Source organism: Festucalex cinctus, chromosome 17 (assembly GCF_051991245.1).
Source record: "Festucalex cinctus isolate MCC-2025b chromosome 17, RoL_Fcin_1.0, whole genome shotgun sequence".
Lineage (NCBI taxonomy): Eukaryota > Metazoa > Chordata > Actinopteri > Syngnathiformes > Syngnathidae > Festucalex > Festucalex cinctus.
Genome location: NC_135427.1, coordinates 9,936,751 through 9,958,249, shown reverse-complemented (window position 1 = coordinate 9,958,249; position 21,499 = coordinate 9,936,751). Strand labels below are relative to the sequence as shown.

At 39.7% G+C, this 21,499-nt stretch overlaps 2 protein-coding genes and 1 non-coding gene across 3 annotated transcripts; 1 reads left to right on the top strand and 2 right to left on the bottom strand.

Moving 5' to 3' along the window:
• The first annotated feature begins 32 nt into the window (after positions 1–32).
• Positions 33–8,273, top strand: LOC144004778 (fatty acyl-CoA hydrolase precursor, medium chain-like). Its single transcript, XM_077502298.1, has 13 exons — positions 33–1,153; positions 1,979–2,171; positions 2,266–2,407; positions 2,588–2,721; positions 4,017–4,170; positions 4,259–4,363; positions 4,920–5,018; positions 5,135–5,278; positions 5,356–5,427; positions 5,511–5,658; positions 5,730–5,879; positions 5,966–6,038; positions 6,135–8,273. The coding sequence occupies exons 1-13, from the start codon at positions 1,078–1,080 to the stop codon at positions 6,319–6,321; spliced, it is 1,677 nt and encodes a 558-aa protein (XP_077358424.1). The 5' UTR covers positions 33–1,077; the 3' UTR covers positions 6,322–8,273.
• A 293-nt stretch (positions 8,274–8,566) lies between these two features.
• On the bottom strand, positions 8,567–20,522 carry LOC144004779 (F-box only protein 31-like). The gene is made up of 9 exons (XM_077502299.1): positions 19,979–20,522; positions 17,614–17,685; positions 16,124–16,200; positions 15,877–16,044; positions 15,722–15,796; positions 15,500–15,609; positions 14,563–14,716; positions 11,488–11,849; positions 8,567–10,051 (listed from the first exon to the last, which is right to left on the bottom strand). Exons 1-9 carry the CDS (start codon positions 20,361–20,363, stop codon positions 9,829–9,831), a joined length of 1,626 nt encoding a protein of 541 aa, XP_077358425.1. The 5' UTR covers positions 20,364–20,522; the 3' UTR covers positions 8,567–9,828.
• A 592-nt stretch (positions 20,523–21,114) lies between these two features.
• trnar-acg (transfer RNA arginine (anticodon ACG)) lies at positions 21,115–21,187 on the bottom strand. Its single transcript has one exon. It is a non-coding gene; the product is annotated as a tRNA-Arg (tRNA).
• Between the last annotated feature and the right edge of the window lie 312 nt (positions 21,188–21,499).

The window sequence follows — 21,499 nt, the reverse complement described above, 5'->3', positions numbered from 1 at the left end:
TGTTTCCTTATTTAATCCATTTATTGACTGGCGAGATTTGACGAAACAACAGTAACACCGGCAACATTTTTTTTTTAAATTTACTTCCAACGCATTGGTTTTGAAAGAGACCAAATTAAGAAAAGAAAAAGTAAAATTGTATAAATTCCCAGGCTAGATAGATACCCAGCTCGCTGTCGCAGCCGACTTCACTACGTGACTATGTGGCGGCCATGTTGGGGAGGTCGACGTTCCGTCAAATGCAACGCACGGACGTTAAATGAAGTCATAACCTGCTTATTTCTTAACCAATTTTTATGAGGTTTACCTTTTTGTCAAGGCGTGTACTGTCATCATATAACTTGTTGCTTCAGGTGGGGGAGCAGAAAAAAATACCATCTAGCCCCCAGGCACGGAACTCATGGGGACGTATCGTATCTATTTTTCCATATCTGTAGTTGAACTGATTGGCTCGGGTCTAGCCTTGGCAAAGTGCTGACTAGCCTACTGTAAATAAAAATACAGATTGTAGTATTTTAAAAAAGGTAAAGTAGCCTAATAAAGTAAAAAGTAAAAACTCTGAAATGTACTTCAGTGCAAAAGTAAAAATTGTCCAATAACTCTTGGTCCCCTGAAAAAAGAGACAGCTACATTCTAAATCCCTGCTCCAATTTGGATGTCACTACTCTCAAAGCAGAGAGCCTGCACGTTAATTCTATATTGATTATGTGATTGTAACCTGGATATGTTTTTGTCAACAACTAAAATAACAAAACTTGTGCCACTGTCTAAATATTTTTGGGCTTATTTGTATACTGTTGGTTTCTCAACCTGGAATAGACTACATTCATATGTTGCATAATGAAAGTGACTCGAACAAGTTGAAGCAAGGAAGGAAGTATTGAGTAAACAGAAGAGGGAGCTGGTATTGCAGAATGTGTGAAATTCAGGACGAGCTGGTTGCTCTCGCTTCCTGACAATAGAGCAGCAAAGGTACCACAGCACAAGTGTGCGCGGAGGGCAAAGGGCAGCTGACTTGGGCGCACCTCTTCACAACGCTTCGAGCACAACGTTGACGCTCACACGACCAGCAACACCATGAAGTTCCATGGAGAGGAAACGCTTTTCTTCCTTTCAGCTCTGTTGTATTTCTGTGTTGCAGCAGAACGCGATGGTGAGTGACATTCAGGACAGCCATTTCATTGATTTAATTTTTGAAATTTCATTTAAAGCATTGTTGCCTGACATGGAATTGCATTTAAATGTCTTATAGCATAATCTACTGCTGTTGATCTTCCTTGTGTTTCGCTAATCCAGCAGCAAACAATTACATAAAATGATTTCTTTTCTTCTCACGCTCATGCAGATGCAGGATTATTAGTTTTTTATACTGTGATTTTATGTTGTGTTACGTTGTGTGATGACAGATGCATTATATACAAGATTAACCTTTACTCATTCCATTCCGTTATTTTTTTTAACCACAGAAACAAAGTAATTGCATCACAGAAGCGTCCAAACCGGGACACCAGTCACCTATGTACCACTAACCTGACTTGTGCAATGTTTTGCCATCTGTTCACATCAATCATATTGACTGAATGAAGTTTTGAACTGACTGGATGTTTATTTTATGGCTATTATAAGTCTTAATCTTAAAAAGATCAAACCAGCAAAAATCTTGTTTGGTTTCCGCTCTAGTAAACACTTGATCAGTACTTACTTGATCTGACACCTTTACATTTTAACTAGTGTCAGAGTGTCTAGCAACTTATTTACTCGTAATATGAACTGCAAGGGAGGAGGGGCTTCTTTTTTTTTTGTTCCATGTCACCTGATATACCCCCCTACTGACAAAAGCACCAGCCACTGATATCAAGTCAGATGATGTAACATATCAATGAATGAAGCAGAGTTCACATTTGCCTTATCTCAAGCATGTGTTGGCTGTTTATGATCAGTTGAAATCATTTTTAATTACATACTTTGATCTTGACAGCGCCTGTTGTCCACACGGACCTTGGCAGCCTGAAAGGCGTGCATGCAAGTGTAAAAGGGAAGGAGATGGGTGTCTACGCCTACCTGGGCGTCCCATTTGCCAAGCCACCTGTTGGCCCTGGTCTGAGACTGGCTCCACCCCAGAAAGTGGAGGCATGGCAGGGAGTGAGAGACGCCAGCAGGCAGCCACCAATGTAAGAATAACTGTGCTCCAATTGCGTGATACTGCTCTTGAGAGAAATGTTGTCATCTCTGACTTTTATACATGCAAAAAAATTCTTTCTTCAGGTGCATTCAACATAAACAGTTCCTTACAGATCTTCTGCAGATGATAGATGGCATAGCAGAAGACATTCCGGATGTTTCAGAGGACTGTCTTTACCTCAACATTTACACTCCTGCAAACAGAGCTCATGATGCTAAGCTTCCAGTAAGAAATATCTGCTGCTGTAATCCGCTGCCCTCAATAGTTATTCTATTTTTATTTTTTTATTTTATTTTTTACTTGTATGCAAGATTCAGTTTGACTCTCTGTAACTGTTCATATCTAAGTTTAAATCAGACCTAAGCCGGTTCAAAATGTATTTGTGGCTCGTTTTCGTCTGACCAGGTCATGGCATGGATCCATGGTGGGGGCTTTGCTTTAGGATCAGCTTCAATGTATGACGGATCCGCCCTGGCTGCTTACCAGGATGTGGTTGTGGTGCTGATCCAATATCGCTTGGGAGTTTTGGGCTTTCTCAGGTAAATAATATCATTGAATTTTTTTCTATCTGACTTCTAAAACACTCATCCTGGTTATCGTGGGAGGAGTCTTTATCAACTGATTTGGGGCAGGAGGCTTGCAACACATTTGGTTGCAACACACTTTGGTTGCCAGGTCACCAAACATCCAATCATAGTTAAATTCAAATCAATCTGTTAAAGGGGGGGGTGGGTCCAATATATATATATTTTTTAATTTCAGGACCACATACAGAAATATAGAAGAATGCAAAAGTTGGATATTTTTTTGTAACACTGCAATTTATCAAGCAAACAACTATATATCATCTATACTTTTTCTAGTTATTTTTTAAAAATTTGCTACATAACAGCTATCCATTAAATGCGATAAGGCATATAGTATTGGATTTTCAAGATTTTAGGGTGATGTTGGCCCTGTATCTCACTAGACTAGATCCACCCCTGCACTGAATCCGAACCTATCTCCAGATTCTGAAACAAAACAACAGCAAACTGTAGAAAGCTGGCCATTTTACTTGAGCATCATTAATGTTCTTAAGTTGGAACTTGGAACCATTTTTGTTTCTAAAATGGAATCTTAGTGTTTTGAAATTTATTTTAGTGGTAAATAGTTTACTGTATTTGTACCTTTGCGTAACCTCCTGACTACCAGCAATTCAAATTTGTCCTCCGTAGTGGACCTTTTTAAACCTGAATATATCCCACCCTGTGCATACGATTGAATTAACTCATTTTGTGCTCTATAGAGGACATTCAGAGCATTCCAATGATACCAAAAGTGTAGGGGTGGGGCTTCCCTCAGTGCAAGCACTTTTTAGGGAAGAGGAATAGTAAGTGTGTAACACTTTTTATTGAACAAATTTAGGCTTTAAATGTTGTTAGCATGTTTTCTATAAGACTCTTAAGAACACATTAAAGTATTGTGTGAATTATTTCAACTGTATTTGAGCCGAGCATTTTAGTTAAAAAAAAAAGTCCTCTGTCGTAGACACATCATAGCTTAAAAATAGGAACTTTTTTTTTCTTTCCATCCATCCATCCATCCATCCATCCATTTTCTTGCTCGCATAATCCTCACAAGGGTTGCGGGGGGTGCTGGAGCCTATCTCAGCTGGCTCTGGGCAGTAGGCGGGGGACACCCTGGACTGATTTGCCAACCAATTGCAGCATTTTGTACATAGGAGTCTGCAAACTCAAGTTGATTGCACACTAAAAATAGAATCTCTGAACCATTTTAACATTACAATTTGCGGGCAACAATCATAACTTGTGGTCATGTATGTCTTATATAGCACAGGAGATGAGCATCTGCCCGGTAACTTTGGCCTGCTGGACCAGGTTGAAGCCCTCCGCTGGATCCAAAAGCACATCGCCAACTTTGGGGGAGATCCAGCCTCAGTCACCGTTTTCGGAGAGTCTGCTGGTGGAGTGAGCGTTTCCCTGTTGGTGAGACTCACTTGATGCATCAGCATTCTGAAATTCTTTATTGGTGGTCACAGGGGATTTGATGCAGTGATTTTGGGTTTATAAACAGCTTCTATCACCATTATCCAATGGCCTGATCCATCGAGCCATTGCTGAAAGTGGAACTGCTGTAATGGATGCGTTGGTGTCAAATGATCCTCTACCAATAGCACAGGTTGGTTCAAATTCAAAATTCTAGATAGTTTGGTTTCAAATAAACAGTGCCTTGTGAAAATAACCTCCGCTTTAACTTTGTGTTCCTTGGTCTTCATGATGCCTCATGATGCTGTTTGCTCCCCAATATTCTTTCCACAGACCTCACAGAGAAGATGCATTTATACTGAGATTAGTTCACACACAGGTGGACTGTATTTATCATCATCAGTCATTTTGGTCAACATTTGGTTCATCAGAAATCATGAGAGAACTTCTGGATTGGTTTGCTGCACTCAGAGAAAAGGGGGGGACTAATTTAGCGCGGCCTTCTTTTTAGTTATTCGTTCGTAAGAATAAATTGCAAAAATGTTTAAAATATTGGATACTTCACAAGTGTGCCACACTCGGTGTGTAGATTCTTCACAACAAAAAACAAGAGCCAATTTTATATCTTCATGTTTGAAGACTGAAATGTGGCAAAAAGTTACAAAAAAAAATCAAGGGGAATTGAGATTAATACAGTCGCAAAGGACTGGAAGAATTGTAACTTATGAATTCTTGTTATGCATCTTCAGGTTGTGGCTAATGCATCTGGATGTAGCATAGAAAGCACACAGGCGATTGCTTCCTGCTTGAGAAACATTGACATTGACCATTTCTTGACTTTAGCACAGGTACGCAAAACTGATATCAACTCAGAATTATTCTAAAGACTTATTGGTGTTAAAATTCATGACATGCTGCCCTGTTTTTGCAACTGCTGTCCGTTATCTAAAATGTCTTTTCCCAGGACCCAACAATAAGAATTTCTATAAATGCGGAAGGACATTTCCTGACCAAGCCAATAAACGAGCTCTTCGAGAAGCATGAAATTCAGACCGTCCCATTCATGACTGGTGTAAATGATGATGAAGGTGGCTGGTTAATTCCTACTGTAAGTGTGCATAATATGTTTCTGCAATCTCTAAACTCCAGCCATGAAAATCTCATGACATCTTCCCTTTTTCCAAGTTCATGGCTCCTCCAAACTGGACTGAAGGAATGGACCGGGAGCAGGTTGTTAACACGATGTCCATCTTCAATGTAAGAAAGACTTGATTCTATAGTATTACCGTACTTTCTTTCACCATTCTGACTTTTTCTGAAGTGTTATTTATGTTCTTCAGCCCAAAGACTCCAGTGTCATAGATTTGATGGTAGAGGAATATATTGGAGCTGGAGAAGATCGTGAGAAAAATAGAGATGGTTTTACTGAGTTCTTTGGGGACTATTTGTTCAACATTCCTGCCATTAAGACTGCAAATGCTCACAGAGGTACAGTGAGTACACAAACATTTTCCATCATTTTGTATATGGCAACCTACCGTTGACTCTTCTATCTGTAGATGCAGGTGCCCGCGTGTACTTGTATGAGTACCAGCATCCGCCTCATTTCTTGAAGGCAAAAAGGCCAAGCTTTGTTAAGTCTGACCATGCAGACGAAATCTTTACAGTTTTAGGGTTTTGCTTTACAAAACACCAGATTCTACTAAATGGTGAGACCTTATTTGACATGTTAATAAATAGGCCATGTTTACTTTGAGTAGCCTACAAAGTGTTTCACCAAGGCTCTTTGTTTTAGCTACATGCCTCGAGGAAGAAGAACAACTTAGTCGAACGATGATGGCCTACTGGGGTAACTTTGCTCGGACAGGGTAATTACCCAAAACTGTTTTTTATTTAATCCAGATATAATCAGAGTGAAACAAATAATAAGACAACACCTGTCTGTATTGTTTGCATTTATGTAGGTCACCTAATGGAGATGGCCTTGCTCACTGGCCGACATATGGAACAGAAGAGAAGTACCTAGCAATAAATGCAAAGGAGCAGGTCACTTCCCAGCACCTAAAGAAGGATCGTTTTGTCTTTTTCACTCGGATCCTCCCAGAGAAGGTTCGACTGCATCAAGAGAAGATGGAGCGCAGTGAACTTTAGAAGACTTGTTTCTTTTCCTTTTTAACACATAGTGTGACTAAGACAGTATGTAGGATTTAGTGCTATCTAGTGGCGACCAAGTTCTTCTCCTTCAGGCATCCATAGCACAGATAGATGGCGGCAAAACATGTCACCGGGGTCAGTCTCCACGGTGCGGCGCGACCTGCGCAATATAAAACCCCTAGCAAAAAGTATGGAATCACCAGTCTTAGACGAGCACTCACTCAGACGTTTTATTCTGTAGATCAAACTCAGATAAAAAGCATGAAACAGTCGTGAGGTAATTCCAAAGTGCAACATCTTGGCTTTCAGAAACACTAAAATAAATGAAGAAAAAACATTGTGCTGGTCAGTAAATGTTACTTTTATAGAGTAATCGCGGGGAAATAAATATGGAATCACTCCATTCTGAGGAAAAAAATATGAAATCATGAAAAAAACAAAAACAATGATGAAACAATCAAAACACATCACTAGTATTTAGTTGCATCACCCCTGGCTTTTATGACAGCTTGCAGTCTCTGAGGCATGGACTTGATGAGTGACAAACAGTATTCTTCATCAATCTGGTGCCACCTCTCTTTGATTACAGTTGCCAAATCATCTTTGCAGGTCGGAGCCTTGCTGTGGACCATTTTTTTTTTCAGTTTCCACCACAGGTTTTCAATTGGGTTGACTGGATGCGTCTCTCTCCAAGCTTTCACAGTTTTTGCTCTGGCATGATGCATTGTCATCTTGGAACATGATTTCATCATCCCCAAATATTTTTTTCAATTGAAGGGATAAGAAAGCTGTCCAAAATGTAAAATGTAAACTTGTTCATTTATTGAAGCTTTAACCACAGACATCTCCCCAGTGCCTTTGCCTGACATGCAGCCCCATATCATCAAGGATTGTGGGAATTTTGTTTTCTTTAGGCAGTCCTCTTTGTAAATCTCACTGGAACGGCACCAAACAAAAGTTCTAGCGTCATCACCTTGTCCAATGCAGATTCGTGACTCATCACTGAAGATAACCTTCATCCACAGTCCATGATTGCCTCTCCTTAGTCCATTGCAGTCTTGTTCTTTTTTGTTTAAGCGTCAATGATGGTTTCCTCTTCGCTTTCCTGTATGTAAATCCCATTTCCTTTGAGCGATTTTGCACAGTTCTGTCATACATTGACTCCAGCTTCCTCCCATTTCTTCTTCATTTGTCTTGTTGTGCATTTTCCGTTTTCACGACATATGGCCTTTAGTTGTTTGTCTTGACACTTAGATGTCTTCCTTGGTCTACCAGTACGCTTGACTTTAACAACCTTCCCATGCTGTTTGCACTTGGTCCAGATCTTCGATACAGCTGACTGTGAACAGCCCACATCTTTGGCAACCATACGTGTAGAGTTACCTTCTTCAAGAAGTTTGATAATCCTGTCTTTGGTCTCAAGAGACATCTTCCTTGTTGGAGCCATGATTCTTTCCAATCCACTTGGTCCAGCAGCCCTCCAAGGTGTGATAACTGGACTGTTTGTAACTGCTGACTAACGAGCAGATGTCATTTGAGGCAGGTGCTCAATTAATTAAGGAAAGGAAATTGACTGGGTGTGTCCTTATTTTCTGCTCAAAATGGAGTGACTATATTTTTTTTCCCCTCAGAATGAAGTGATTCCATATTTATTTCCCTGCACTTACTCTATAAAAGTAACATTTATTGACCAGCAAAATATTTTTTTCTTCATTTCTTTTAGTGTTTCTGAAAGCCAAGATGTTGCACTTTGGAATGACCTTATGACTGTTTCATGCTTTTTATCTGAGTTTGATCTACAGAATAAAACGTCCGAGTGAACGCTTGTCCAAGACATACAGTAAGCTAGTTGTTAAACTAATTTTGAGTGTTTTAACCAAGCAGCATGATGCATTATGACAATTATGTCCTGGTCCACTTCTAAAAAAAAATATTTTAATTAAATCAAACACTGTGTGGCATGTTTTATTCTTTATATTAAATATTACATAAACAATGATTGAAAATGCACCTCAACAAGTGACGACCTAACATGTGCCAAGGATGGCTCTTTTTGTTTAGGTGGAAGAAGCAAGTCTTTTCGAGTCAAAGGGCTCAAGTTCAAGTTAAGTCGACCAAGGCTTTCAGCATTCCCACAAATAGAGAAACTATTCAGTTCAATTAGTACACCTTAATTATTAGCAATTAAATAAGCCCTGAAGGTGAGTACAAAGGTAAAATCAATTAAACAGCCAGATGCAAATAACTTTGCAGATAGGAAAATTTATTGAACCATATATTTTGGTTCAGATGAACAAGACAAAAGCTTTTTTTTTTTTCCTGCAAATGTTAATATAGCTGCAGTCTACTACAAATATGCTGCCCAGTGTGCCCTTTCTTTAGATATGAGTTAACTATACTGCCCAGAAAAGTGCACTTGTAGTAGAAAAGCTACTGGGCAACCCCTTCAAGCCATAACAAGACATACATATAATATACGTACACATAGGTGGCATAGAATGAGATGATGTTGGGATTCTGTAATGTCCAGCTCGATGTTGTGGGGGGGGGGGGGGGGGAATAAAAGTTGTGGACGGGGTAAAAGGCAAGGCAAACATTAAAGAGCAAACGTGATACACGCACAAGATGTTGCAATGTTGTATCTCGCAAAAAAACAACAACAAAAAAACTACCAATCATAACCTCATACATTGAATGAATCCAGTGTACAGTATGTATAGCTTATATTATACTTTTCCAATACATTTTCAACTGACATTATCAAGTAAGGTGTGTTGAAATAATGCTTAAGAGCCAAAGCACATCACTGAAAATATTATCAGTAAAGCTCAAAGAGCAAGATAAATAAATAAATAAATCAGGGCTCTAGTCTTTGATAAGAGCAATTCTTTCGCCCAGTGTTGCAAAGGCGCCCTGTTGTGAGACCCACATTCTTCCTAGCTAGCTAGCTAGCTAGCTTTAAAACTGATTTACTGTAATCAACTTAGACAACAAATGGGCATGAGAAGCGTCCTGTAATTCACAATTTTATGACAAATAGTACCTGAGAAGCTGTCCTATTGAAAACCATGTCATGTATAAAGTAAACTGAAAGGCATACTTAATAATAATTTGCTGCAAAGCCAAATGCGAATAAAATGCATGTTATTGAACGTAATGGGCACTGAATGGAAATGCATTACTTTCTTAAACATGACGAAGTACAGACATGGTTTTAGAATCAGAGGCACATAAAGTTTGATCCATAATAAGTGGTATGCAATATCCTATCTCGGTTTCACCTGGAGGAAATAAACACAACTGTGACCAAGACGGGTCAATGTGGTAAAATTGCCCTTATTAGACGGTAAAATGAAATGTTTGAGAAACATAAAACATGTCTCCTAATATGTACCGCTGTGGGGATGAGAGCGAGGTATAATGTACTGTATATTTTTATTATTATTATTATTATTATCCTTAAGATGTATTGTATTGCCAGGAAGTGACTTAAAGCTTGGGGCCTCATGATGTCCAAGACTGCATGTTGCGCAGCATGGCCTCGAATCGCTCCAAGTCTGGTGCATGTGCATGGGCCAGATGGTCCGTCAGGCGAATGTAGAGACTGAAAGATTTCAACTCCAGCCAGATGAAGCCAAAACGATCCTGATCGAATAGCACAAATAGCCCTGGGGTGCGCTCTGGACTTGTGAAGCCGTGCCCGGCGATGAGACCTGTCCCATAGAAGCTGTGGTGGATGCACACAAATATAAATGATTATTGTTGTGTAATTCCGTTTACAAATTTGAATAGATACATCCATTTTGACTGGCAAGTGGCAATGTGTAGATAGACAGGTTTAAAAAATAAATAATAAATAATGTTCTCAACCCTGGTCCTCGAGTACCCCTATCCAACCTGTTTTCCATGTCTCCCAAAAGCAACACGTGTCTCAAACGATCAGCGAATTAGCAAGCTTGCATGAATTCTGATAACGATCTTAGCTGTGTTGGCTGGGGGAAGACATGGAAAACAAGCCGGATACGGGTACTCGAGGACCGGGACTGAGAAAAAGTATAGTAGACAATAAGATGTATGATTCAAACCGAGACCATGCCCCTGGGGGGCCCCGGTGCGATGCCAGGTGGGGCAGGTGTGACGCCAGGAAACGTGTTTTGTTTTTTTGGTTTGTTTTTGTCGTACTAGAATAAAGTGTAATTGCACACTTACTACAGGAGGTGGCAGTGGCCCTCATTGTCAGAGGCTGTATTAGCTTCTCTGCACAGGTGCAAATGATAACTATATGAATATAGTCAATACTGACAATATTTGTTTACTGTATATGTTGTATTGTATGCTTGACGGCATCATATGTCTGTCGCTGATCTAGAAGTGGATATTTCGTATGTGTGTGTATACGTAGCATTGGATTGGTGCTCAGTTCATTTATTTAATCTTACATCAGGCACGTTGTTAGACAGCTTAGAGGTCTTCGGTCCGTAATTTTACACCAGGCTGCTTCTTGAACAGCTACTAAAGCAGGAGTGTCCAATTTTTTTCGTTTGAGGGCCAAATACAGAAAATCAGAAGGATGCAAGGGTCACATAATGTTATGAAGAGAAATTGTGTTCACTCCTAACCAAAAAAAAAAAAAAAAAAAAAAAGGACAAATAATTTATGTGTGTTTTGCATATCTCGAAAAAGTATATAACAGTATATGAACCGATTTATTTGAAATAGTGGCACCTATTTTTGACACCTTCCCTTCTTACTTTACCCATCTCCAAACATTTCTTTTTTTAACCTGTGTCAAATGCCATTTTAGTATATGATGCGGACCACTGAAAAATGGATGTCAAGCTGCAAATGGCCGCCCAGGCGGTAGTTTGGACACCACTGAGCTAAAAGTTTCCTAAAAGGAGGAAGTATTGAGTCCGTTGGCCATGCAGTATTCCTGTCAGTTACTGCCGTGTGCACATACTATATGTGGCGACATTAGTGAGGAAAATAATATAATAGTAACATAACAATGTCAAGCAAAAAATAGTGTGTTTGGCTCAGCTTGAAATATTGACGGATTGACCATAAAGGAAGGATGTCCCGACTGTTGACAATTGCCGAATGACAGAATAATACATACTATAACAGTTATTTCTTGACAATATATATTTCAGATGTTCTTACCATTTTCTGCAAGAGCGCGGGTACACTTCATTGCGAGCCATGACTCCAAGGGGCAGGATGAAGGGTTGACTGTCAGAAGAACCGGGCTCTGAACTTGGACCTGGCTGGCAGCCATCGGAACCGACGCTATGATCGACCTCAGCCACTTTTGCTGCGGCAGCATCCGCACAAGCATCTCCTGCGGGGACTTTCTCTGTGGCAGGGATGCCTTCCCTCTCTTGCCTCTGTACTTGTTCATGTACCCCCAATACAAGGCGTGACAGCTCATCTATATTGCGCTGATGTTGTAAGTCTGGAAGGACGAGCGGCTGACTCAGGTCAATATCCAAAGTCAATTGTCCAGCAGGAACGTTGGGGTCTCCCTGAACACATCATACAAAATACAGTCAGCTTTGGAGCCCCTCTTGACGTCTCAGCTGGTAAAAATAACACGGTATGAAGTCGATAACTCCTCATTATTGTGTATTCAAGTCACATAACATAGTCAATTAGGTTGATGCTTTATCGCTATGAATTTATTTCTTGTGTATAAGACACCAGTGTGGACTCTTAACTCATTCACTCCCAGCCATTTTCACAGAAGCAATCCCGTTCGCTCCCGGCTGTTTTACTGGATTTTGACGGATTTTGCAAGGCCGACAGAACATTGTGTTCTCTTGCTATAAAAGCATGGAACCTACCAAAAGAAAGATTAAAGTCTCTTCTTTCATCAGGAAAGAAACGTATGATTCTATCTGTTTCTGTTTTGCAGCAATTAGCATTAGAAGAGAGCTAAGTTTAATCAGTTTTCACAAATCTATTTAAAATTCTAAGTAATTTAGCTTTTTTTCTAGATGGCCCTGGTTGATCTCCTTTGCTCTGCTGTCACCTGCTGGCCGTTTGTGTAATAACTACCATTTCTGCAACCGTTCTTTGCAGTTGAGAGGCTGCATCAAAGCCTTCTGTATGCTCTAGCATTAAAACAAAATAACAACAACGTATTTACACGTTATTGGGAGCAAATGAGTTTAATTAAGGCTCCCTTCACACCAGTGCTTTGGCATTTTTAATCACTGGACTAAAGTTGCGCTACAAAAATCATTTATAATGTAATGTCACAACATTATTAGATCAACGAAGAAAAAAAAACCCCCAAACCTGTAGACAGTAGGGATGTAGCAATATCCAAACATCACAATACGATATCACGATATGAAGGTCATGATACGATAATTATCATGATATTGTGGGGAGGTTGGCGATACAAAAAAAAAAAAAAAAAAAAAAAGTCTAATATTGTGTTGAAAAAAACAAACAAAAAACAAACAAAAAAGCAATTGTGCTTTTGTACATTACAGCAATGCATATAAACAACCTACAATTCTGATAACACTACATTGAGGCACTTACTTGCTAACGCACGCACATGTTGAGCCTCCACATATCTCAGTTCACAAGCATATTACCTCCCCCTTCATCTGACCAATCGCGTCGATTTTAAACATAGAAGGGCCAAAACATGCCGTATGAAAATTAAACTGCACTAAAACAAAAAACTAGCCACCAGAGGGTGCTGGAACTGCACAAATGGAAATGAACTTGACGTTTTAAAAAGATGTGCTGCTTTTAATATCGTTACATGACGACAACGATATATTGTGGCAGTTTTAATATTGCGATATCATGATATTACGGTTATCATTACATCCCGAGTAGACGGGGGACCAGGACCAAATATATCATGCAAGATGCACCATGTATCATTTTCTGCTAAGATCTGCCTAAAATGGACTTTATTGATGTTTTTTTTTTTGTTTTTAGCTATTCAAACTGCTCAGCATTGTAGAGACTGGAACTGCATGAAATCTATAGATGACTACAGTAAAATAAAAAAATAAAGTTTGAATCTCTTCAACAGTTCCTAGCCACAGGCCACTGAGCGACAGAATCGACTCCAATTTCCCCTCTCTATCTTATCTAATCCATATCTTAACTGCAGGTGTCAATGTCAGTGCAAACAGTTGTTTGTCTCCCAGTATATGCGCAGTTGGCTGGCAACCATGTCAGAGTGTACTCGGCTGGGCGATTATATGATCCAGATTAGTGATTGTGATACATTTCAGATAAACTAATGAACTGTGTTGTTTTATGTTTTACATTTGCTAGAGTCCGGCCTTCGGTCTTCCTGGTTGGAGTTTGGATGTTCTACCCGTGCCTGCGTGGGTCTTCTCCGGGTGTCCCGGTTTCCTCCCACATTCCAAAGATATGCATGGCAGGTTAATTGGGCACTTTGAATTGTTGCTTAAAAAAAAAGGAATAATTTTTTTGCCCTATGGCCCAAAGTCAGCTAGAATAGGATATATAAGCTCACCCGTTCTGCTGAATCTCTATTACTGGTACGCTGTTAACACTCATCAACAAATGTGTGTGAACATTCCTAAATTTACACATTTTATTTTTACAAATCATATTCTTCGTGTAAATACAATATAAATATATAACAATAATAATAAATACAATACAACTTACATTCTACTTAGATCTTTTTTTTTTTTTTTTTAACAGTTATGCTTGAAAGTTTATATACCCCTAGGGGTATGTAAACTGTCTAGTGAGAAAAATGCTTAAAGGCTGCAAAATCCAAACTATAAATAATAGATTTGGTATTTTTAGAGGTTGAAATTGACATGAGTACATATGTGCATGTGAATTTTGGTGACGATTATTATAGTATTTTCGTGTCATTAAGCGAAAACTTTTGTACATTTCTCATCAGTTTACACACCCTAAGGGTATGTAAACTTTCAAGCACAGCGGTACATATCGGTACAAATGTTCTCACGTAAACATTTTTTTTTTTTTCATCTTATGCAACGAGTTAATGTGCTTGCTCGGGATCAGCATATGTTTGTGCGTGAACAGCAGTACACTGGCCTTGAGGGCATTTACTAATGATTGACAACAGAGGTGGAAAATCAAGATGTGTGTAAAGAGCCAGTAGTTTCTCTGTGTTCAAAGAATATTCATAGGAAATAAATAAAGACAAAAGGCCTCACCCAGTTTGCTGATGGGTGAGATAGTAGAAGTGTGACTTACAGTGAGTTTGGTGGCCCTTGCCGAGGTCCCGTGAAAGCTCAGCATGACAATCTCCAAACCGTGACTGCCATAGGTGCCTTTAAAGAGGCCTGGCTCAATCAAGTCAGAGGGCATTACAGGAGGCAAATATATCCGCCGGTATGTCAGGCAGTTGCTGATAAGAGAAAAGAAAACAACAGAAATTGCTGATTGACTATGAAACAATTCAGGCCTTTAGTTAATTCACTTCTTCCTTAGACTTTAAATCAGGTAATAATGTCCATCCCAAATTTAGAACCACACATGCATCGTATGAACAGTATTTTGTCGATACCCTTTCATGTATTGATTAGCCACTTTCATAACATAATGGCATCAATTACGCAAGCTTCACCAAATGTTCTGCATTTGCAAAGGCTAATAATGTCCAGTTTAGCTGTCACAAGGTTTATTCATCTGGTTGTAGTTTGCAGTGGTGTCCAAGTGTGCTTGCCATCACACTGAGAGCTGCCAACGGTCATCATGTTGTGGCTGGTCCATGTATAGTTAAAATTTGAAATGCTGATGCTGTGTGTATTCATTTGCTAGTCATGGACATAGTCGGTGCAACATTTGAAATATTTGAAAGCCCCTTCACTATGATGAAGTGCAGTTCCAAAAAACTACAAACATAATATTGTACATGTTGTTGAAGTGAAACATCTCTGACATTGTCAATCATAATTGAAAATTAGTACCTTTGAAAAGGCAGAACACTTGATACAACTAAATTACAGTATTACCTCTTTGATTGTGAAAATCAAAATTAACCCTGAGCATACTTGCATTCTGTAACCTAAAGCAGAATTTTCAGTGATTTTAAAATACATGGCTGCACAGAATACTCAAATTTCAAATCGAAAAATTGTGACTCAGAAAGTATCTGATATAAAAACCTGTGCATGCAAATGTTGCATACTCGTATTGGCTGGTGTAAATGAACTTCATCAGGATAAGCTCCTGCATATGCTCATGGAAGATTTCTTCTAGCGTCCGACCCCATTCTTCCTCCAGCCAAGTCCTGAACTCCTACACAAACACGCAGACCATCTGAATGCTCAAGTTGAAGTAAATAAAACCTTATCAAGAGAAATGATCTTCTCAAATCAGAGGAAGTACAGTAACTTTTGATTTTATTTACTTCCTGTCTTCCTCCTGCCATGCGGTGATGATCCGTCTGGTTACATTTTGTTGAAAATTCATCCTTTCTGACAATCTAAAAATAACAGAAAATGAATGAGGCATTGAGTCATCAACGTTTCATTTTTACGGTTTCCCTCGTGTGTGAGTCCTCACCTGGATATCCCCTTTGTGGGGACCCTTGTGTCCATACATACACTCCACAGTAGCCTTTTTGCCATCCCCCATGTGGATACGAAAGAGAGGCCGTCTTCTCATGGGATCTTCCACACGAGGGTCATGTGGTGGCAAATACATCCAGCCGATGATGAATGACCCATCAACCTTGGAATTATGTACTTGTCAAACATCTGTAGCTACATTTAGCATTTCATAAAGATTTCCATTTCATATTCATGCTCACCACAACATTAAGTAACCCCCCATAAGGGCCGATGTCAGGCTGCCATAATCCCAAAATGTGTCTGTACGGATGAAGCACTGCAACATAAGAACACAAAGGACCATAATCAGCATACTGTGCACACGCATTCCACAAGGGCACGCTGCACGTTTGTTTTCTCCTGTCTCAATTAGTAAAGAGTTCAATTTGTTGGAAACCTCAAGGGAATATGTGAGGGGAGGGGATTGTGTTTCCTATTGCCAGCTTGCTAAACAAAACACTACAGTGTGCATCTCATGTCTCTATTTCTAGCCACTAAAAGCATCCGCACGTCACACAGAGAGCAAAACACTTTCAATCAGCCCCCCCCAAAAAAATAAAAAAATAAAAAATAAAACACGCACACTGGCTCTCGTGCTGCAGCCATTAAGTCAGGCCCATGCGCATACGGTGTGTGTACACGTATTTATAGTCCATATGGTGATAGTCCGGAAGAACCTTCACAAAGAGCCCAGACTTCACTGGTGGGTTAATACCTGGACAGGCACAACACAGGCATGTAGACGAGACACAGATCCAGGTGCGCTCTCACCAACGAGGCACTCAAGTGAATGTAAACACGATCTGCTGGAAAATAGAAGCTAAAAGACATATACCGGTAGCTAAATGATCATTTTTAGGTGGACAATTAAGTTAATTATTTGTTTTTTTTCTGCTTTTTGTCTTCCAGTTTTGGATTTGTTTTTGGAATCGTTCATACATTTTTAGACTTTTCTACCTTTCTGTCAAATTTCTGACATTTCTATGGTCATTTTATGGTAAATTTGGGGATTTCTTCTTTTTTATGGTTACCTTTTGAACATTTTCTTTCCTGCCTTTTCTTAATTTTTCTTAACTTTTTGGGGGAGCAATTTTGTGGACATTTTATGGTATTTTTTTTTTTTTCTTTTTGTGTTTTGTTTTCTTTTCTGCCTTTTTCAAAAACACATTTTCTGACTTATTTTGGCAATTGTATGTACATTTTACGGTAATTTTCTTTTTGGACATTTTATAGCTACTTTTTGAACATGTTAATTTCTGCGTTTTATTTAATCAATTTTCTGACTTTTGGGCAATTTCAAAGCCATTTATTCCATTTATTCCATGGGCATTTAGGTAATTTTGAAAATGTTTTCATCCACCTCTCTTGTTTTGTAACAACTTAAAACTTTTAGACTAACATTTTTGATTATTTATTCACGTTTTAAATCAAAATTATTAATTCATTAAATGAATATTTGTATCTAAATAAAATAAATTAATATGTAAGAAAAATATTAATTTGTGCTAATTGTTTTAGAGATCGACAGGGAGCCACAGGAAAGGGACTAAAAACTATACGGCTCCAGAGCCGCAGGTTGCAGAACCCTGCACTATACAAATAAACCTCCAAAATTCAATAAATCAGAAAATGATAGCACTTTTCATTCTTTTTTTTCCCACTGCTCTAGACATAAACTGATATCACTCACGTTTCACATAGAGGTCTCGGCTAGAAACTCCACCCCCTTCTAGCTTTCTCAGATCCTCCTTCATGTGGAACTCTGCAGAGAGAGAGAAAAAAAACATTACGAAAAATATGACCACATTGGCTGGCAACCAGTTCAGAGTGTACCCCGCCTACTGCCTGAAGCCTGCTGGGATAGGCTCCAGCACCCCCGCGACCCTTGTGAGCGGTTAAGAAAATGGACGGATGGATGGATAACCACATTGGGTTATGTTAAGCACTGCGGGGTTTTGTACATTTTGGCAGCGGTATTCAAAGCAACAACTTAATCAAGTGAAATAGAAGAGAGAAATTTTAATGGCAGCAACACCACAATCAGGAGACTTGACTCAAATAGACAATGTTGACACATCCAGCAGCTTCTGAAGCCTTGCAATCACAAATGCATAACATGGTATTCAAACTGGTTAATCTTACACAACATAAGAGATGGAACAGAGCTCACAATTTCTTGGCCTACTTTCCCTTTATTTTGAATCTTGACATGACCAGACATTTTTAGCCTATTTTATGTATAACTGTGTGGAAGGTTAGTTTTGGAGGAAGGTCAGTTTGGAGAAGCTCTCTTCTGTTCCAGCTGTGCACAAATATATGTTATAAAAGACATAATTACATTTGGGAGGGGCCAGAACAGGTGAGTCAGTGGGTCAACTCAACTCAAACTTCTCTGAGTGTAAGCTGCTCTTGCAGCAACTTAAGTTTCAGTTTCGACAAGTGTAAGTAGTAGTAGTAAGAGTCATACTGCATCTAAACTAGATCTCCATCTTAGATGATCTCAAGAGTATGTTAAGAGTCCTTCAGCAAGACATTCCTTTTCTAATTCTGAATCACGAGACAGCTACTCGACTGGCTGCAATTTTTGTGGTACAGTGTGCAAACTCTTACATTTGATTAAGTCAAGTATTTGCTGTCTTTTTAACCTGTGTGGTGTCAAACTTGAATTTGGATATTTTTCAACAGTGTACAGTGCAGTATTGGCACACACGCCTGTAGTGAATAGGAACATGACCTTATTATAAATATATAAATGCTGTAACTATATTTGGCATCGAAGCAGTGATTCCCAACCGCTGTGCTGTACTCGGAATGTGCTATCCAATTTCCCTTAATGGACTCTATGCACACAGAAATTCCCACTCGCTGTAAGGTGGCATGTTAACTTCAGGTCTGTAAATGCGTAGTGACAACAGTAAGCGCATTAAACTTCATAAAAAAAGAAAGAAAAAAAAAGTTGACAGCTGGCAATGCTAGGCATTAGGCAATTTTGGCTTTAGGAACTATTTTCTCTCTCTCTCTCTCTCTTTTTTTTTTTTTTTGTAAATAAATACCATTTCCACCTTGAAAAGTACTAGCACTGAACTATTGAATTTACTGTAATTAAGCAGACAAAACAAACCATTTAACTCATTCACTGCCTTTGACGGAAAAAGACGTCAAATGATGCAATGCATTTTTGCTGGGCTGGCAGTGAATGTGTTAACAAGTACAGCAGTTGCTTTTCAGTCAGCTGTCATCCAAGTACCTGACATACTGACAGTGGAAACTGTTATAAGTCTCCTTTCCACATTAAATGCTTAGAGTTGCCCTGTACAATAATTATTATAACTAATGCATCTTTGTTAATCCATCCATGCCAGTGACATGCATTGACAGGCACAGCTATTAAATACATAGCCCCTTCAGAAATCTATGTATGGGCTCACTTAAGCACCTCCAGCATTCTCTCTGATCTTCTAAAATATACTTATAAATTATTTTCTCTCTGTATCTGTACATCTTCCCATTAACAGCAGGAGAGAACAAAATCCTGGAGCCTGCAAAAGGTCCAATTAATTGAAACCTGACCTTTTGCCATTCATACAGCAGAAAACCAGCTTTTTGCTCGACTAAACAGAGAGTATATTTGAAATCAGATCCAAATAATTCCAGTGTGTCTAAACTACTTATGAGGCATTTTTCATTGGGTAATGTGCATTTTTCTGATGCAAAATGTGTGCCTTGCCTCAATGCAAGATTGGGAAACACTGACGCAAAATCGGAGAACCCTTGCACAGATCTGCAGACGACTGCGGGATTGCTGATCTGAGGGCCTGTAAACAGTCTGCCAGTTCGCCTTTGTTTTGACAGCGGCGTGTCGGGGCTTCTCGTTTCCGATCAATAGGCAGGCCTCTAGCGGCCAATATGGGAACCCAAACATGCTTGGGTTCCTAATATTTACGCTGCAGCGGCTCATCGAACCTATTGCACGGAGGAATGTCACGTCGTGTGACGTCTATGTAGCAACAAGAGGTTAGCAGCAGGCCATGAAATGATATCAACGCTCGCTATACCTTCCATGCACCGCCTTCTCCAGATGGTTTCTGTGTTGAGGATTTGTCTAAATGTCTTGCAGACGAGGGCGACGTTGGGTAACGCGGTCCCGGGAAGCAAGGAGAAGATCTCCACTAAGAGCTCCGGCGGTAGTTCCGACAAAGCCTGCGGGTGCGGGTGTCCCGCGCCGTCTATCCCGCCGCGGTGCACCCGGCTCGGCCCTGCAGTGTTGACGCCGCTCGCCGGGCCCCCGCAGCCGGCGTCCCCTCTCCTCAGGCCCACGATCCGCTCTTCCTCCTCGTCGTCCATGTCCGAATCGCTCGCCTGGTCCTGCTGATTCTGCCGCGGTCGCCTCCGGCACCTCCGCGACTGTCCCACTCCGCACAGCCTGGCACAAACAGCCATCCGTGGTCAGCAGACAGGCGACATTACATCACTCCCACTCGTGTTTCCGCTGCAGTGTGCTTGATCTCCTCCTCTCTTGTGACTGAACGTGGGCCTCCGCTGGAGCGAGCAAGCAAGTGCAAGCAAGGAGCCGCCAGCCACGTCAGACGTCAGCCGATTTGCTGAGTGCTGCTTTTCAGGGTTAAAATAAATACATAAATACATACATAAAAAAAAAAATAACGATACACACAAGGTCTCTGGTGTTGTAATAACATTGTTATATAATAATCAGATCATATATTAAATATTTGATCAACGGGATGTATTGGATTATTTTACTTCACGTCTGCCTGTTGCTAGGCAGAGTTCAATGGCCTCAACTATCACCAAAAAAAAAAAAAAAGCAACAATTCCTTGACTATGTCAAATACAGTACGCGTTTTTCTTGCTATCACATTGTTGAACAGTGTGGAATTTACTGATGCATATTAAAAGCTTTAAAGAAATATTCACTAAATTGAAATGTAGGCTAATCTTTTGGCCTCATATTATTATATAATAGAGGAGTCTTCTCACCAGTCATTAACACCACACGCCACTGATTTATTTGACCAAGCCCCCAGAATCAGGACAATTAAACTTTCTTTATCCAAAGCAATTCCAACTTCAATAGTTTTGCAATGAAGCCTTTTATGCAGCTTTCAGACGCGCAACACTTGAATGTCCTAATTCGCTTGTTTTGAAAATATGTAACGAAAAATAAAAAGGCCGAGCCAGCCAGGAGTCGAACCTAGAATCTTCTGATCCGTAGTCAGACGCGTTATCCATTGCGCCACTGGCCCGTTAACATACCACTGTTGTGATTTATTCTTATATGGTATTGCATTTAATGCCGTACCAAACATCAATTTCAAATCCTCGAGTTTGCGAATTCTGTCACTATAATTTAGTTTGACGTAGTCGCTTGTAAGGTTAGCAAGTTTTTGAAACAAAACATGGCCGGCACAGCTAGGCAAAACAACAGCAACAACACATTATTTTATTTTTTTAAATAACGTCACACAAGCACCTTTTATATTCATTTCATGGTCGTGATAACTGTATACTTGAATTGTATTCAAATATGAATATAATAAGGTTTGAAATGATGCGTT

Coding starts and splice junctions, on each gene's coding strand:
- LOC144004778 (XM_077502298.1), top strand. CDS start 1,078: ATGAAGTTCCATGGAGAGGAAACGCTTTTCTTCCTTTCAGCTCTGTTG. Junction 4,364..4,919: donor ATCCTCTACCAATAGCACAG/GTTGGTTCAAAT, acceptor ATGCATCTTCAG/GTTGTGGCTAATGCATCTGG. Junction 5,019..5,134: donor ATTTCTTGACTTTAGCACAG/GTACGCAAAACT, acceptor GTCTTTTCCCAG/GACCCAACAATAAGAATTTC.
- LOC144004779 (XM_077502299.1), bottom strand. CDS start 20,363: ATGGCTGTTTGTGCCAGGCTGTGCGGAGTGGGACAGTCGCGGAGGTGC. Junction 14,717..15,499: donor ATTTACACCAGCCAATACGA/GTATGCAACATT, acceptor TTCTCTTATCAG/CAACTGCCTGACATACCGGC. Junction 10,052..11,487: donor CCGCGCTCTTGCAGAAAATG/GTAAGAACATCT, acceptor CATCCACCACAG/CTTCTATGGGACAGGTCTCA.